The sequence below is a fragment of the Oncorhynchus clarkii genome, chromosome 26 (assembly GCF_045791955.1).
Source record: "Oncorhynchus clarkii lewisi isolate Uvic-CL-2024 chromosome 26, UVic_Ocla_1.0, whole genome shotgun sequence".
NCBI lineage: Eukaryota > Metazoa > Chordata > Actinopteri > Salmoniformes > Salmonidae > Oncorhynchus > Oncorhynchus clarkii.
Window position 1 is genome coordinate 29,916,333 of NC_092172.1, and position 19,601 is coordinate 29,935,933.

General features: G+C 46.4%; 2 protein-coding genes across 2 annotated transcripts in view; one reads left to right on the plus strand and one right to left on the minus strand.

Moving 5' to 3' along the window:
* Nucleotides 1-19,601, minus strand: part of LOC139385091 (alpha-protein kinase 3-like) — a 370,338-nt gene that overhangs the window by 113,743 nt on the left and 236,994 nt on the right. The gene's annotated exons all lie outside the window — the stretch shown is intronic.
* Nucleotides 1-19,601, plus strand: part of LOC139385092 (FERM domain-containing protein 5-like) — a 126,171-nt gene that overhangs the window by 85,092 nt on the left and 21,478 nt on the right. The window contains exon 2 of the mRNA XM_071130143.1: nt 10,699-10,803. Coding sequence (XP_070986244.1) covers nt 10,699-10,803 — 105 coding nt within the window. The remainder of the gene's footprint in view (nt 1-10,698; nt 10,804-19,601) is intronic.

Consider the following 19,601-nt stretch of genomic DNA (forward strand, 5'->3'; position numbering starts at 1 on the left):
TGCTGCCTATCTGGCCAGGGCGCTCTTGAAAAAGAGATTTTAATCTCAATGAGCCCTTCCTGGTTAAATAAAGGTTAAATTAAAAATAAAAAAATACTCTTGTCGGCCACGGTGAAGGAGAGCCCACAGGCTTTGATAGCGGGCCGTGTCAGTGGCACTGTATTGTCCTCAAAGTGAGCAAATAAATTGTTTAATTTGTCTGGGCACAAGACGTCGATGTCTGCGACGGGACTGGTTTTCTTTTTGTACTCCGTGATTGACTGTAGACCCTGCCTGATTTGGTTGGGTCTAATTGTGTTGCTGTCCTGGAGCTCTGTGGGGTCTGTTTGTGTTTGTGAACAGAGCCCCAGGACCAGCTGAGTTAGGGGACTTTCTCTCTTTCTCCCCCAGTAAGTCAAGGCCTCTGCGTGGAGACACAGTACTGTAGCTTAAACAGGGGTTCAAATAGTATTTGAAACCTTTCAAATACTTTTAGCGTTTCATGTAGCCTGCCTGGAGTTCCAGATGTGTGGCGTTTGATGGTTTGGGGCTCTTGCATTGTTGCATTACTCCAGTCAAGCTCAATCAAACACAGATTAAGTATTTGAAATTATTTCTAATAGTATTAGAACCCAAGTCTGCAGCAGTTTAATTCCTAAAGCGAAAGCCTCTTATTCTTGGTTGGTAATTAGAGTGTGATGGCTATTAGGAAAACTTTCTAACAGTGCTAAGAGGGCCAGCCAGTGTGATTAAAAAGTAGCTGATGAATTTACTGGAGTGAAGCTCAATTACTCCTAGAAAGTGGGTGGTCGTATTCACTGACAGTAATGGTGTTCTGTAGATTAGAAAGTGGGTGGTGATATTCACTGGCAGTAATGGTGTTCTGTCGATTAGAAACTGGGTGGTGTTTTTCACTGACAGTAATGGTGTTCTGTAGATTAGAAAGTGGGTGGTCGTATTCACTGACAGTAATGGTGTTCTGTAGATTAGAAAGTGGGTGGTGTTTTTCACTGACAGTAATGGTGTTCTGTAGATTAGAAAGTGGGTGGTGTTATTCACTGGCAGTAATGGTGTTCTGTAGATTAGAAAGTGGGTGGTGATATTCACTGGCAGTAATGGTGTTCTGTAGATTAGAAAGTGGGTGGTCGTATTCACTGACAGTAATGGTGTTCTGTAGATTAGAAAGTGGGTGGTCGTATTCACTGACAGTAATGTTATTCTGTAGATTAGAAAGTGGGTGGTCGTATTCACTGGCAGTAATGGTGTTCTGTATATTAGAAACTGGGTGGTGATATTCACTGGCAGTAATGGTGTTCTGTAGATTAGAAAGTGGGTGGTGTTATTCACTGGCAGTAATGGTGTTCTGTAGATTAGAAAGTGGGTGGTGATATTCACTGGCAGTAATGGTGTTCTGTAGATTAGAAAGTGGGTGGTGTTATTCACTGGCAGTAATGGTGTTCTGTAGATTAGATAGTGGGTGGTGATATTCACTGGCAGTAATGGTGTTCTGTAGATTAGAAAGTGGGTGGTCATATTCACTGACAGTAATGGTGTTCTGTAGATTAGAACGTGGGTGGTCGTATTCACTGGCAGTAATGGTGTTCTATAGATTAGAAAGTGGGTGGTCATATTCACTGGCAGTAATGGTGTTCTGTAGATTAGAAAGTGGGTGGTCGTATTCACTGGCAGTAATGGTGTTCTGTAGATTAGAAAGTGGGTGGTCGTATTCACTGACAGTAATGGTGTTCTGTAGATTAGAAAGTGGGTGGTGTTATTCACTGACTAATGGTGTTCTGTAGATTAGAAAGTGGGTGGTGTTATTCACTGACTAATGGTGTTCTGTAGATTAGAAAGTGGGTGGTGTTATTCACTGGTAGTAATGGTGTTCTGTAGAGAAGAAATAAGAAATACTGTTTGTGTACTTGCACTACACACACACACACACACACACACACACACACACACACACACACACATACATACATACATACAAATGCATGCTGGAATGCACAAACACACACACACACTGAATGAAGCTCATAATAAATCCATACTATACAATGAAGATGCCACACTGAAAGTCATCAGTATCTTTCCTTTGTTCATTCTGAGATGAGATGCAACCATTATCTCTGATTGAACCTCACTCATTAAACCTTCTATAACCCCATCCTCTCTGTATTAACTTGTCTGCTATGCTCAACAGTAAAGTGGAGATTATGATGTAGGTAGATGGTCGATGGTAGGTAGTAGATGGTAGGTGGTAGGTGGTAGATGGTAGGTAGTAGATGGTAGGTGTTAGGTGGTAGATGGTAGGTGGTAGATGGTAGGTGGTAGATGGTAGGTGGTAGAGCAAAGCAGTGGAATACTGTACCAAAACATGGTACTCTGCATTAACATAACATATCCACACTCCCCACAAATCTATATTGTACAATATAGCGTTTTTCTACATAGTTTTTGTTCCTCCAGAGTAGCTCGTCTCTGGGCTTATTCCCATAGGGACATCAGAGACCGCTTTGCTTTGCATCGGCTCAATACGCTTTAGCTTCAGTCTTCTAATATATACAGTCATTGTCTTCAGCCCTGCTTCAGTCCTCTAATACATACAGTCATTGTCTTCAGCCCTGCTTCAGTCCTACAATATATACAGTAATTGTCTTCAGCCCTGCTTCAGTCCTCTAATATATACAGTCATTGTCTTCAGCCCTGCTTCAGTCCTCTAATATATACAGTCATTGTCTTCAGCCCTGCTTCAGTCCTCTAATATATACAGTCATTGTCTTCAGCCCTGCTTCAGTCCTCTAATATATACAGTCATTGTCTTCAGCCCTGCTTCAGTCCTCTAATATATACAGTCATTGTCTTCAGCCCTGCTTCAGTCCTCTAATATATACAGTCATTGTCTTCAGCCCTGCTTCAGTCCTCTAATAAATACAGTCATTGTCTTCAGCCAAGCTTCAGTCCTCTAATATATACAGTCATTGTCTTCAGCCCTGCTTCAGTCCTGCTGTTTCTGTTCCAGGGGTGCTGCTCTCAACTTTTTAAAGTTTAATTTATCTCATCAATATGCAAAGTATACATTCAGTACAAGTTGAGGTCAGCTGTATGCACGTGCAATGTGCAGTGGTGTTTATGTAGCCATAATACAGTATGTAAAGCTGCTTAGTGACTACTAAGTGCTATTGTCACGAATCCCGCCGAAGATGGTGCCTCTTCCTGTTCGAGCGGCGCTCGGTGGTCGTCGTCGCCGGCCTACTAGCTGCCACCGATCCCCTTTTCTGTTTCATTTAGTTGTGTCTGATTAGTTGCACCTGTTTTGTGTTTAGGTTGTGATTATGGGCTATTTAAACTCAGTAAGCCCGCCGGCTTTTGTGCGGGCTTGTTTCTCTGTTCGTTTTGTGGATGTGATATTTTCTGTATTTCTCCGGACTGTTTGTGTCCTGTTTTTGGGCCGGTCATTGTATGCGCCTGGTGTTTTGGCGTGACCTACTTTTCTACGGAATAAATACAGTTGTCCTTTACCCTCTGCTCTCTGCGCCTGACTCCGCACCCACAACTCCTAGAAGTCATAACAGAAGCCCGCACCAACTATGGAGTCAGCAGGAGCAACGGCCACCGCTCTCCCATCAATGGAAGAGCACGTCCATCATCACACAGCCGTCCTCCATCGGATCGGTTCAGCGATGGACCAGATGACGGAGAGGATGGAGCGAATGGGAGAGGAGTGGTCTCCCGACATCTACCCCAGCTCCCCCACAGACAACACAACCCACTCCTCCCATGTCATCGTCTGGTCCCAGCGCGTTGCGTCTCACGCCCCTGAGGGAGTACGATGGAGCGGCGGCTGGGTGTCAGGGTTTTTTGCTCCAGCTCGATCTCTACCTGGCTACCTAGTGTCCGACTCCCTCGGGTGAGGAGAGTGTGAGCCTCCTCGTCTCCTGTTTAACGGGTAGGGCCCTGGAATGGGCCAACGCTGTCTGGAACAGCCCAGACTCGGCTCGGGACCACTACCCGGAGTTCAACCGCCGTTTTCGGGCCATGTTCGACCACCCATCGGAGGGCCGAGCGGTGGGTGAGCGACTGTTCCACCTCAGACAGGAGACGAGGAGTGCGCAGGACTTCGCTTTGGAGTTCCGGATCTTGGCTGCTGGTGCGGGGTGGAATGACAGGGCCCTGATGGACCATTACCGATGCAGCCTCCGGGAGGACGTCCGCAGGGAGCTAGCTTGCCGGGACACCACACTCTCCCTCGATGAGCTTATAGACATGTCGATCCGACTGGACACCCTGCTAGCTGCCCGCGGGTGTTCAGAGGGGGTCCTGTCAATTCCACCCCCCAGCCTTCCCGCTTGAACTCCGATGGAGTTGGGAGGAGCTGCATCTAGGGGGACCGGGTGAGGAGGCTCCTCCTGCACCTACTGCGGCCGTAGAGGACACACTTCGGACCGGTGCTGGAGGAGTCCGTCTGGGAGTAGAGATGGCAGGCGGAACACTTCTCGGCCACCCCAGGAGAGTAGGCACCAAACTCACCCAGAGCTCCCTGTTGGTCACATGTTTTATTTTATTTTTTCCCTGCGTTATTTCCCTCTCTCCAGCATAAGGCGCTAGTCAATTCAGGCGCAGCTGGGAGTTTTATGGATCGCGGACTCGCCCGTAAATTGGGTATTCCGTTGGTGCAGATAGACCCACCTTTCCCCGTGCACTCCTTAGATAGCCGATCGTTAGGGTCAGGGCTGGTCAGGGAGGCCACGATTCCGCTGGACATGGTAGCGATTCACCTGCGTTTCCAGTGGTGTTGGGGATTCCCTGGCTAGCTATTCACAATCCCCTCATTTCCTGGAGACAGGGGGCTTTTCAGGGGTGGTCAGAGGAGTGTTCAGGTAGGTGTATAGGAGTTTCCATCGGTGCCACGTCGGTGGAGAGTCCAGACCAGGTTTCCACGGTGCGCATTCCCCCAGAATATGCCGATTTGGCTATCGCTTTTTGTAAAAAGAAGGCGACCAAATTACCACCCCATCGACGGTGGGATTGCGTGATAAACCTCCAGGAGAACGTTGCACTTCCCAGGAGTCACGTGTACCCATTGTCACAGGAGGAGACGTTGGCTATGGAGACATACAGTATGTCACGGAATCTCTGAGACAGGGGGACATTCGGCCCTCCATGTCACCCGTCTCCTCAAGTTTCTTTTTTTGTGAGGAAAAAGGAGGGAGGACTGCGTCCGTGCATTGATTATCGAGGTCGAAATTCGATCACAGTGGGATTTAGTTATCCGCTACCTCTCATCGCTACGGCGGTGGAATCATTCCACGGAGCGTGTTTTTTCACAAAACTGGACCTCAGGAGCGTATAATCTGGTGCGTATTCGGGGAGGAGACGAGTGGAAAACAGCGTTTAGTACCACATCAGGCCACTATGAGTACCTCGTCATGCCATATGGGTTAAAGAATGCTCCAGCCGTCTTTCAAACCTTTGTAGATGAGATTCTCAGGGACTTTCACGGGCAGGGTGTGGTGGTATACATTGATGACATCTTGATCTATTCTGCCACACGCGCCGCGCATGTCTCCCTGGTACGCAAGGTCCTTGGGCGACTGCTGGAGCATGACCTATACGTCAAGGCTGAGAAATGTGTGTTCTCCAAACGAGCCGTTTCCTTCCTGGGTTATCGCATTTCCACCTCGGGGGTGGTGATGGAGTGTGACCTCGTTAACGCTGTGCGTAATTGGCCGACTCCGACCATGGTAAAGGAGGTGCAGCGGTTTTTAGGGTTTGCCAATTACTACTGGAGGTTTATCCGGGGTTTTGGCCAAGTGGCGGCGCCTATTACCTCATTGCTGAAAGGGGGGGGGGGGGGGCGGTGGTCGGCCGAGGCAGATGGAGCTTTCAACCAGTTGAAGGCGCTGTTTACTGACGCACCCGTGTTGGCGCATCCGGATCCTTCGTTAGCATTCATAGTGGAGGTGGATGCGTCCGAGGCTGGGGTTGGAGCCATGCTGTAACAGCGCTCGGGCACGCCACCGAAGCTCCGCCCCTGCCCTTTCTTTTCTTAGAAGCTGGGTCTGGCGGAGAGGAACTATGATGTGGGGGACCGGGAGTTGCTAGCTATGATAAAAGCCCTGAAGGTGTGGAGACACTGGCTGGAGGGGGCTAAGCACACCTTTCCTCATCTGGACTGACCACCGCAATCTGGAGTATATCTGGGCGGCGAGGAAACTGAATCCGCCTCAGGCTAGGTGGGCCATGTTCTTTACACGATTTAGATTTACGATCTCTTATAGACCAGGTTCCCTTAACACTAAGGCCAACGCGCTGTCCCGTTTCTATGACACTGAGGACTGGTCCATCGATCCTACTCCCATCCTTCCAGCCTCTAGGCTGGTGGCTCCGGTGGTATGGGAGGTGGACGCGGACATCGAGCGGGCGTTAAGGTTGGAACCTGCGCCTTCACAGTGTCCGACCGGTCTCAGGTACGTGCCTCTTGGTGTCCGTGATCAATTGATTCGGTGGGCTCACACACTACCTTCTTCAGGTCATCCGGGGATTGCGAGGACAGTGCGGGGTCTTAGGGGGAAATACTGCTGGCCCACCTTAGCCAAGGACGTGAGGCTCTATGTCTCCTCCTGTTCGGTATGCGCCCAGAGTAAGGCTCCTAGGTACCTGCCTAGAGGGAAGTTACAGCCCCTCCCGGTTCCACAATGGCCCTGGTCTCATCTATCGGTGGACTTTCTTACTGATCTTCCTCCATCTCAGGGGAACACTACCATTCTGGTCGTTGTGGATCGGTTCTCTAAGTCCCGCCGTCTCCTCCCATTGCCTGGTCTCCCTACGGCCCTACAGACTGCGGAGGCTCTATTTACCCACGTCTTCCGGCACTACGAGGTGCCGGAGGACATCGTATCTGATCGAGGTCACCAGTTCATGTCCCGTGTTTGGAGGGCGTTTATGGAGCGTCTGGGGGTCTCGGTCACCCTGACCTCTGGTTATCATCCCGAGAGTAATGGGCAGGGGGAGAGAGTGAATCAGGAAGTGGGTAGGTTTCTGAGGTCGTATTGCCAGGACCGGCCAGGAGAATGGGCGAGGTATGTCCCATGGGCGGAGTTGGCCCAGAACTCACTCCGACACTCCTCCACGAACATGGCGCCATTTCAATGCGAATGGGCTACCAGCCGGTCCTGGCTCCGTGGCATCAGAGTCAGACCGAAGCTCCTTCGGTGGAGGAGTGGGCACAGCGCTCTAGGGCGACCTGGCGGGCAGTCCAGGACTCTCTCAAGCAGGCCAGTAGATGGCAGAAGAAGAGCGCTGACCGCCACCGCAGTGAGGCCCCTGTGTTCACACCAGGGGACAGGGTCTGGCTCTCGACCCGAAACCTACCCCTCCACCTGCCCTGCCGGAAGCTGGGGCCGCAGTGTGTGGGGCCATTTAAAGTCCTGAGGAGGATAAACGAGGTGTGTTATAGATTGCAACTTCCCTCTTACTATCGCATTAAACCCTCGTTTCATGTGTCTCTCCTCAGGCCGGTGGTAGCTGGTCCCCTTCAAGAAGGTGAGGTGCCGGAGGTCCCTCCGCCCCCTCTGGACATCGAGGGGTCCCCGGCGTACACAGTACGAGCTATTCTGGACTCGAGATGCTGGGTGAGGGGCCTGCAGTACTTCGTGGACTGGGAGGGGTACAGTCCGGAGGAGAGGTGCTGGGTACCGGGGGGGGACATTCTAGATCCTTCCCTCTTGAGGGACTTCCACCGCCTCCACCCGGAACGCCCTGCTCCTCGCCCTCCGGGTCGCCCTCGAGGCCGGGGTTGGCGTGCTGCGGGAGCCGCGCGTCAGGGGGGGGTACTGTCACAAATACCGCCGAAGATGGTGCCTCTTCCTGTTCGGGCGGCGCTCGGCGTAGCCGGCTTACTAGCTGCCACCGATCCACTTTTCTGTTTCATTTAGTTGTGTCTGATTAGTTGCACCTGTTTTGTGTTTAGGTTGTGATTATGGGCTATTTAAACTCAGTAAGCCCGCCGGCTTTTGTGCGGGCTTGTTTCTCTGTTCGTTTTGTGGATGTGTTATTTTCTGTATTTCTCCGGACTGTTTGTGTCCTGTTTTTGGGCCGGTCATTGTATGCGCCTGGTGTTTTGGCGTGACCTACTTTTCTACGGAATAAATACAGTTGTCCTTTACCCTCTGCTCTCTGTGCCTGACTCCGCACCCACAACTCCTAGAAGTCATAACAGCTATAGGTGGCTGGTAGTCTAGTGGTTAAGATTGTAGGCACTACACCGAAAGGTTGCTGGTTTGAATCCCCTAGGTGAAAAATATGAAAATTTGCCCTTGAACAAGGCACTTAACCCTAATTGCTCTTGATAAGAGTGTCTGCTAAATATGTAAAGTGTTGTTGTTCCTGGTGAGGGACAGAGATTGTTGAGTGCATCCAAAATGGCACCATCTTCTCTGTATAGTAGTAGTTCACAATAAAGGGAATAGGGAGCCATTTGGGACAAAACCTAGGATTAGTCTAATGAATGAAAGCCTGTGTTTGGGTTCCAGTTCATTTCATTCCTAAATGTTCAGACCTGTCGTGATAAATGGCTCTGTGTTTTGTTGTCTTTCAGTAAACACAGTTGCCATAAATTACATCACACACACTGTGATTCATTAGAGAGGCTGTCTGCCTCATTTTGGCTGTAGATAAGTTATGTAGCTTAGTATAGGAAGCAGGTACTATATGCGTGTATATGTTGGTGCAGTGTCTCTGTATGTGCTTCTGTGGAGCGGTGTTTGTGTCTGCCTGCCACTCTCAGACCGGCAGGATGATTGTATTTTAAGGGAGTGCGAGTCAGCGCTTCGTGTCGTGGAGGATAGTCCTCAGTGTGTGTGGTATAGCTGCTGTGACGGTGACATACTGGACAGAGACAGTAGCCAGTGGATGTGCGATCCCATAGAGAGACTGGAAAAGGTCAGGCTTCTGTGGTGCTAGCCAGCGTCAACATTCAGAACATTCTGTCTGCGTACCAAATAGCACACTATTCCCTATATGGTTCTGGCAAAAGTAGTGCACTATATAGTGAATATGGCGCCATTTGGGATGCACCCTCAGCGCTAACACTGAGCCAAACAGTCACCTAGGGCTTTGCCAGATGCCAGCCTCAGCCCTGCTGATGTGTTTTATGGTGTTAAACTGGGCCATTCTTATTACGGGGCCATTCATATTACTGGGACATTCATATTACTGGGCCTGGGTCAACCATATTACTGGGCCTAGGCCATTCATATTACTGTACCTGGGCCATTCATATTACTGGGCCATTCATATTACTGGGCCATTCATATTCCTTGGCCTGGGTCATTCATATTATTGGGTCTGGGTCATTCATATTACTGGGCCTGGGTAATTCTGTCAACAGACAGGCTGGGGCTGAGGTGGATTCTCATTACATCATTAGACAGGCTGGGCTGAGATGGATACTGATTACATTAACAGACAGACTGGGCTGAGGTGGATACTGATTACATCAACAGACAGGCTGGGCTGAGATGGATACTGATTACATCAACAGACAGACTGGGGCTGAGGTGGATGCTGATTACATCATCAGACAGGCTGGGCTGACGTGGATACTGATTACACCAACAGACGGGCTGGGCTGAGGTGGATACTGATTACATCAACAGACAGGCTGAGGCTGAGGTGGATACTGATTACACCAACAGACAGGCTGGGGCTGAGGTGGATACTGATTACACCAACAGACAGGCTGGGCTGAGGTGGATACTAATTACATCAACAGACAGGCTGGGGCTGAGGTGGATACTGATTACATCAACAGAGAGGCTGGGGCTGAGGTGGATACTGATTACATCAACAGACAGGCTGGGGCTGAGGTGGATACTGATTACATCAACAGACAGGCTGGGGCTGAGGTGGATACTGATTACATCAACAGACAGGCTGGGGCTGAGGTGGATACTGATTACATCAACAGACAGGCTGGGCTGAGCCCAGTCACCCAGTGACCACCTATGCCTGAGCAGGCAGCAAGCAGCAGAGCATATTCCATTTCTCGCTCTTTGAAAAGTCTACAGAAGTGGGACCATTCCATTTGTCATGCACTGCACTACAGGTTCCATTCCATTTCTCATTTACTGTACTGCACAGCGGGGCGTATTCCATTTCCCACTCACAGCTCTACACTGAAGGACCAATTGAATTTCTCACTCTCTACATTTCCTTCTCATCACTGTCTGCACCAGGTGTACATTGCTCCACTTCCACTCCATTTTCCACCTTGTCTACCTCTCCGTACTGCTTCTCTCCATCATGTCTTTTCCTCTGCAGTAGAGGTTTCAGCGAGACATCACAGATGGCTGTTTCTGCATATTAATATTTGATTCTCCTCAGATATGTCCCCAGGGTTGGTGAAATATTAACCATGTTCTGGTGTTATTGCAATCTAGTTTCTTTTGAGCCCCAAATCTTTGTACATGGTGTCTGTTTATGTTTTCACCCCTCTCCTCCTTAGCTCTTTGTCAGTCACTGTCTGTGGCATTGCCTGGCTACCAACCACTGTCACCCCTACACTACTAACTAGTGTTGTTTTTCACGGTTGTACAGCGAGATGCATTACCTGGTATCTCCTCTACCTGGTTGTCACCTCTGTCACCCCTACATTGGTGACAGTATTTGTCTCTCCTCAGAGTTATTCATGTAGTGTTTTCTTATGTGTTACAGCGCGATGCAAAGGGACAGTACCTGTTTGATCTCATCTGTCACCACCTTAACCTGCTGGAGAAGGACTACTTTGGCATCAGATATGTGGACCCAGACAAACAGAGGGTGGGTGGTGTCAACCGACAGGGAGGAGGGGTAACTCCCTCTCTCTCTGTTTATGTCTGTCTGTCTATCTCTCTCTCTCTCTTTCTGACTGTTTCTCTCTTAACTACCTCTCCCTTGCTGCCACTTTCACACTCTCTCTCCCTTCCTCCCTCTCCACTCTCTTTTTATCTTTCTTTCTTTCTTTCTTTCTCTCACTCTCTTTCCCATGACATCACACACATACCACTGAGCAGGCCATTTCTACAGTTTATCCCTCTCTTCTATCTCCTCCTTTCATGTGTGCCTGCAGCAGAGCCCAACCCTGTACTCTACTGCGTCACAGCCTGAGGTTATTACTGTGTGTTAACTCTCTTGTCTGCACAGCCTGATACACACACGCACACCCACACGTGACACCCACGCGCGCTCACACACACAGATCCTATTCCCATAGGAACAATGGTTCTGTGCCGATCAGAATCAGTTCCTGTTCTGTCTCTATCTCAACACTTTCAGAGATGCGAGTGTTGTTGTTGTTGTTGTTGTTGTTGTTGTTGTTGTTGTTGTTGTGAGGAAAAAACATTTGATGGGAGGGAGGGGGATTTACAGAGTGATGGAGAAAAGTGGTAGCACATCTTTCTGCTCATAAACTAACCAGAAGAAGACAGCCATCTGCTGTCAGACAGATTGGACAGGAACTCTGATTGGAGCTGTTGGGTGTTTCTTACAGTGAGTATTGAACTGGACCTTACTTGGAAACATATTTCCTGACCCTGATCTGTGGAAAATGGTTTTGTCAGGTGTACTTTATGTGTAATAAAGCATCATTCTACCTTGACAGAATAATTAGTTACAAGTAAACATATAATTATATCAGTCTAAACATTATTATCTATTCTAAACACGAGTGTCCATATCACGTTGTTGAGGAGCTGATGCAATAATGTGAAATATATATACACTGCTCAAAAAAAATAAAGGGAACACTACAATAACACATCCTAGATCTGAATGAATGAAATATTCTTATTAAATACTTTTTTCTTTACATAGTTGAATGTGCTGACAACAAAATCACACAAAAATGATCAATGGAAATCAAATTTATCAACCCATGGAGGTCTGGATTTGAAGTTACACTCCAAATGAAAGTGGAAAACCACACTACAGGCTGATCCAACTTTGATGTAATGTCCTTAAAACAAGTCAAAATTAGGCTCAGTAGTGTGTGTGGCCTCCACGTGCATGTATGACCTCCCTACAACGCCTGGGCATGCTCCTGATGAGGTGGCGGATGGTCTCCTGAGGGATCTCCTCCCAGACCTGGACTAAAGCATCCGCCAACTCCTGGACAGTATGTGGTGCAATGTGGCGTTGGTGGATGGAGCGAGACATGATGTCCCAGATGTGCTCAATTGGATTCAGGTCTGGGGAACGGGCGGGCCAGTCCATAACATCAATGCCTTCCTCTTGCAGGAACTGCTGACACTCCAGCCACATGAGGTCTAGCATTGTCTTGCATTAGGTGGAACCCAGGGCCAACCGCACCAGCATATGGTCTCACAAGGGGTCTCATCTCGGTACCTAATGGCAGTCAGGCTACCTCTGGCGAGCACATGGAGGGCTGTGCGGCCCCCAAAGAAATGCCATCCCACATCATGACTGACCCACCGCCAAACCGGTCATGCGGAGGATGTTACAGGCAGCAGAACGTTCTCCACGGCGTCTCCAGACTCTGTCACGTCTGTCACATGTGCTCAGTGTGAACCTGCTTTCATCTGTGAAGAGCACAGGGCGCCAGTGGCGAATTTCCCAATCTTGGTGTTCTCTGGCAAATGCCAAACGTCCTGCACGGTCTTGGGCTGTAAGCACAACCCCCACCTGTTGACGTCGGGCCCTCATACCACCCTCATGGAGTCTGTTTCTGACCGTTTGAGCAGACACATGCACATTTGTGGCCTGCTGGAGGTCATTTTGCAGGGCTCTGGCAGTGCTCCTCCTGCTCCTCCTTGCACAAAGGCGGAGGTAGCGGTCCTGCTGCTGGGTTGTTGCCCTCCTACGGCCTCCTCCACGTCTCCGGATGTACTGGCCTGTCTCCTGGTAGTGCCTCCATGCTCTGGGCACTACGCTGACAGACACAGCAAACCTTCTTGCCACAGCTCGCATTGATGTGCCATCCTGGATGAGCTGCACTAACTGAGCTACTTGTGTGGGTCGTAGACTCCATCTCATGCTACGACTAGAGTGAAAGCACCGCCAGCATTCAAAAGGGACCAAAACATCAGCCAGGAAGCATAGGAACTGAGAAGTGGTCTGTGGTCACCACCTGCAGAACCACTCCTTTATTGGGGGTGTCTTGCTAATTGCCTATCATTTCCACCTGTTGTCTATTCCATTTGCACAACAGCATGTGAAATGTATTGTCAATCAGTGTTGCTTCCTAAGTGGACAGTTTGATTTCACAGAAATGTGATTGACTTGGAGTTACATTGTGTTGTTTAAGTGTTCCCTTTATTTTTTTGAACAGTGTATTTATATATATATACAAAAATTGTATTTAACCTTTCTAGGGCAGGCGTTCCACTAGCGCAATGCTTCTCAATTATTTTCTGTTACGCCCCCCTAGGAAGAAGTAAACATTTTGCGCCCCCCAACTCTCCGCTGCTACTGTAAATAGTATAATTTGTCTATTAAAGTGTTATAAGTACACCTCTGCATAACATTGTATCCTTATTAACATTTAAGAAAACAAAAAAAGAAAAAAGAAAGAAATATAGATCAACTTACAACAAAGAATAACTTTATTAACATTGTTTTTTAGTCTGTAACAGAAAATACTTAAAGTGCATCAATTTGCATAAAATAAAATAAAAAATTCAAACCTTATTTAAACTGTAAACATTTTTTGACCATTTGATACTGAAAAATTAAAATTTAATATAATCAATAAATAATAATACATTCAAATTGATCAGCAACATTAACTCAGGAGCACAATATATGAAACACTTTGACCTATTAAACAAAAATGAATAAAACAGTTTGTGCTGATTTTTTTAAATCAAAATGAGGAAGTCAGGATTAATGGCTACAATGAGCACGTTTTGTAGAGCACAGCTTTTCGAAGCGGGGTTTGAAGCATGATACTGCAACTCTCAGCTCCTGCTCAATGTTTAGCTGGGACCTGTACTTGGTCTTCAGTGCAGCAACAGCAGAGAAGCCAGTCTCACAAAGATAAGATGTTGCAAAAGGAAGAAGAATGCCCATGGCCCTCTGCCCTAAGAGTGGATATTGCCTCTTTACGGTCAGCCAGAATTCACTCAGTGTCTGTGATGTGAACCTCAGTCTCAATATGGAGTCAGAGGTTATATCAATGAACTGGTCCTCCTCTGCAGAGCTGAAACCAGTTGGAGCTGGTGCATTGAAAGGATCTCTCACCCAGTCATATTGGGAACTGTTTTCAGGGAAGTACTTTTTAAAGAATCCCATCAGTGATGAAATATGATCCTTAATATATGGAATCACTGAGGTGGCATCATAGTCAGTAGTGTCAACAAATTCATGCAGGTTCTCGAATGAATCAGTATTTCCTTCATCAAGTCGCCTGCCCCACATTGCAAGCTTTCGAGTGAAAGAGCTGATCTTGCCTGTGACCTGAGGGAGGTGTTTATCTTTCCCTTGAAGCTGTAGATTTAGTTAATTTAGCTTTCCAAATATGTCACTCAGGCCAGTTTGCCAGGAAGTTCTTATGCTCCTGCTCCGAAAACATTCTTAAAACATTCTTATCTGCTCTCTGAACTCAAAAACTCGGGACAAGACTTTTCCTCATGACAGCCACCTTGCTTCACTGTGAAACAGCACAGCTTGATGTCCAGGGCCCATCTCCTCACAGATAGCAGAGAAGACTCTTGTTTTTAGTGGTCAGGTCTTTATAAAATTGACTACACCTACAATGTCAGTCATAACCTCACTTAATTCAGAGGAAAGGTGCCTTAATGCCAGTGCTTCTCTGAGTATAACACAGTGTGTCCACTCAGCATTAGGTGAGACCTTCTTGATGAGTGCCCGAAGTCCTTTTTTCATCCCTGCCATGGTCTGTGCACCATCACTGCAAATACCAATGCAGTTCTCCCACTCTAGCCCATTCTCAGTCAGGAAGCAGCCCAGCATTTTTAATAGCTCTTCAGCTGTGGCTCTGTCTCTGACATATTTACAAAAAAGTAGATCCTCACACAGGGAGTTTGTCATGTCAAAACGTACATAAGCGATAAACAAACAGTCTTTGTTGCTGTCAGTTGCTTCATCGAACTGTAAGGCAAAACGTTTGTCTTTGAGTTCATCTACCAGCTGTTCTTTAAGATCGTTAGCAATGTCATTTATACGTCTGGCGACAATGTCATTGGACAGAGGGATAGTTTTTATTTTTGCAGCACTGGCGTCATCCAGCATGACAGAGACCATGTCTAATGCTGCAGGCAGTACCAGCTCCTCTGATATGGAGTGGGGTTTTTTGCACTGAGCAATTTGGTACGCCACCTTATATGATGCTAACAGTGCTCGCTGGTTTACTGAAGTAGCATTCACAAAGCGGGACGATTGTCGGCCATATTCGGCACGTTTTCGCTGAAAAAAACACAAGCGGCTTATCAGCGTGATTGGGGTGTAATGTCTTTAAGTGACGCCTTCATTTATTTGGCTTCATACTGTCTGCTGCCAACATTTTAGACACAGTAAACATACCGGTCTTTCCTCGTCTCCCACCGTAGTCACAGTGAAGCCAAGCGCTACATACGCTTCGTCATATTTCCTTGTCTTAGCTTTCGGGAGAGTTACGGCTGTCTCATTATCTCCATTTCTCTCCGCCTTTCTTTTCATCCCTGTTAAATATTTTTCCATGGTGTCTCTTGTTATCTGCACTTCATATCTCCTGCTCTGTGCTGTGTGCTCTTGTTTGGTGCAAAATAACCCTACTCCCTGCGGCAAAAAAAAGCATGTTCCCCGGGGTCACACGCGCCCCCCCTGGCATCGCTCCAAGCCCCCCCAGGGGGGCGCACCCCACTATTTGAGAAGGACTGCGCCAGCGGAACCCCTCGACAACATTCCGCTGAAAAGGCAGGGTGCTAAATAAAAAAATATTTTTTTGAAATATGTAACTTTCACACATTATCAAGTCCAGTACAGCAAATGAAAGATAAACTTCTTATTAATCTACCCATCGTGTCCAATTTCAAAAAGGCTTTACAGCGAAAACACAACATATGATTATGTTAGGTCAGAGCAAGTCAAAAAAACACACAGCCATTTTTGATGATCTTCATCAGATGACACTCATAGGACATCATGTTACACAATACATGTATGTTTTGTTCGATAATGTGCATATTTATATCCAAAAATCTCAGTTTACAGTGGAGCGTTACATGCAGCAATGTTTTGATTCCCAAACATCTGGTGATTTTGCAGAAATACTCATAATAAACATTGATAAAAGATACAAGTGCTATTCGCAGAATTAAAGATAGACTTCTCCTTAAAACCTGTTGAGGCCAGGAGTTCCTCTAGAGGAACGCCACCCCCCCCCCCGTTCAGCTCAACCCGTGGCGCATGGAACGCAAAAAAATTCTTAGAAATATTTAACCTCCACACATTAACAAGTCCAATAGCTCAAATGAAAGATAAACACCTTGTTCATCTACCCAGCATGTCAGATTTTTTAAATGTTTTACGGCGAAAACACACCACATATTTATATTAGACCACCACCGAAATCAAGACAAGAGGCAGCCATTTTGTCCCAGAAAATATAAAATTATAAAAGCAGGATTAAAAAATAAATCATTCACTAACCTTTTGAAAATCTTCATCAGATGACAGTAATAGGACATGTTACACAGTATATATTTTTTTTTTCAATAATATGCCATATATGTCCATAAATGTCCATTTACAATGAGCTCATGTTCAGAAATTACTCAAAAATGTCCGCAGGAAATCTAGGTAGCGCGGCAAGATAACGTAAATAGACATCATAAACTTTGGCTAAATATACATGTTCTACATATAGTTAGAAAGATACACTGCTTCTTTATGCAACCGCTTTGTTACATTTCTTTTTAACGTTACAGAAATCGCACACTATTCAATATGCTGAGACGGCGCTCAGATATAAGCTACATTTCTCCGTAATGTTGGAGTCAACAGAAACACAGATTTAAGCATAAATATTCCCTTACCTTCGATGGTCTTCGTTCAGAATGTTCTGGAAGGGTTCATACTTACCCAATACATCGTTTGGTTTCAAGTCTTGCGTCTTTGTATTAGCTACTACTAATAACATCAGCTGAAATGCACCCAAAATGTCCTCTGGTCCGGAAAAGTTGCGCATCAAAACTTCAAAATTACATATTATATGTCGACTAAACAGGTCAAACTAAGTGCAGAAGCAAGCTTTATGATGTTTTTAACACACAAAACAAATTTCAATTCAACCGGGCATCGTTTGCTCTTCCCAGGAGTGCTGGAACAAAAGGAATGGCTGTGACCAATTCGCGCCCTAACGCACAGGTTTTTTCTCGTGGCACTTACTCAAATCACTCCCATAGGGTCAATTCTCGCGCGATTTGAACGATTAAACGCTCTACACAATGAGGACATCTAGTGGAAGAGATGGAAAGTGTCCCCAGATCCATAAGTGGTTGGGAAGGGTGGGGGCGATGACGTCAAAGTTGCTCCAACTTTCATGACCACAAAACTAGTTTGGAAGAATGCATGCCCTGTGAGTTCTGCTATACTTACAGACATAATTCCAACGGTTTTAGAAGCTTTAGAGTGTTTTCTATCCAATAATTATTATTATATGCATATATTAGCAATTTTTGACAGATTTTTTTTTTCAGTTTACTAGGGGTACCCAATTTCTCCAAAGGGGGCGTAAATCTGCCATGTCCTCAACAGGTTTTAATGCAACCGCTGTGTCAGATTTCAAAAAAACTTTACGGAAAAAGCATAATCTGAGTACGGCGCTCAGAGTCCAATCCAGCCAAAGAAATATCCACCATGTTGGAGTCAACAGAAGTTAGAAATAACATTATAAATATTCACTTACCTTTGATGATCGTCATCAGAATGCACTCCCAGGAATCCCAGTTCGAGAATAAATGACTTATTTGTTCCATAATGGTCCATAAAGTCCATCATTTATGTCCAAATAGCCACTTGTTGTTAGCGTGTTCAGCCCAGTAATCCATCTTCATGAGGCGCGAGCACTACGTCCAGACAAAAACTCAAAGTTCTGTTACAGGTCGTAGAAACAAGTCAAACGATGTATGGAATCAATCTTTAGCATGTTTTTAACATAAATCATCAATAAGGTTCCAACCGGGGAATTCCATTGTCTGTAGAAAAGCACTGGAACGAGAGCTAACTCTGTCGGGACCGCGCGTCACGAGCCTGAGACACTCTGCCAGACCCATGACTCATTCAGCTCCCATTCCCCCCTCCTTTATAGCAGAAGCCTGAAACAAGTTTCTAAAGACGGTTGACATCTAGTGGAAGCCTTAGGAAGTGCAACTTGACCCCATAGACACTGTATATTCGGTAGGCCAAGCTTTGAAAAACTACAAACCTCAGATTTCCCACATCCTGGTTGGATTTTTCCTGCCATGTGAGTTCTGTTATACTCACATACATTATTCAAACAGTTTTAGAAACCTCAGAGTGTTTTCTATCCAATATGAATAATAATATGGATATATTCGCATCTGGGACTGAGTAGGAGGCAGTTAACTCTGGGCACGCTATTCATCCAAAAGTGAAAATGCTGCCCCCTATCCCAAAAAGGTTAACCTTTATTTAACTAGGCAAGTCAGTTAAAGAACAAATTCTTATTTACAATGACAGCCTACCTCGGCCAAACCAGGACAACGCTGGGCCAATTTTGCGCTGCCCTATGGGACTCCCAATCACGGCCGGATGTGATACAGCCTAGTTCATATGCCTTGTGACCGTGATATATAGACCTAAGGCCGAGACAATAAGAAGACACAGTGGCAGAATAAATTCAACCACACCTGTGTTTCATCACAAAACCTGAGAGCAACCTCTGTCCTGTGAAGTCCACAAAGCATATTGTATGAAACAAACAGTTACATGACCTACAGCATGGTCAAGCAAGGTAATGTTTCCAACATTTTCGGACTAATAAACAACTATTGATTTAGAACCGGGGACAGTTACCTCAAGTCGCAAAAGAAAACAGGAGCTGCCTCCACTAATCCAGCACCATTTCAATTTGAACATTTCACCATCATCAAATCACCTATGCTTAGTTAACACAGTGACAACTAAAATATACCAAACACAAATGAGTCCAATCAATGTACGCTAAATATGATGTGGCTGTTCTGATTTCTCTCTCTGTGTCTGTGTGTGTCTGTGTCTGTGTCTCTCTGTGTCTCTCTGTGTCTCTCTCTGTGTCTCTCTCTCTGTGTGTGTGTGTGTGTGTGTGTGTGTGTGTGTGTGTGTGTGTGTGTGTGTGTGTGTGTGTGTGTGTGCATCCGTGCAAGTAGAGAAAACGTGTTGACTCACCCTACTTGTAGAGAAACGCCAATTCCATCCTCCTCTCTTTCATGTTGATGAGATGTTTTATTTTTTGTTGTCCTAGGCTACCTGGCTAAAATGCTTTCTCACTAGCCTAACTTCCTTTCATGGGCAATGTTAGCTAGTTAACATTAGCCTTCTACATTAGCCTAGCTACACATTTAACTTCCATTCTCTCAGATCAGGGCACCATATGTGAATATATGGTTGGATCAGAATCG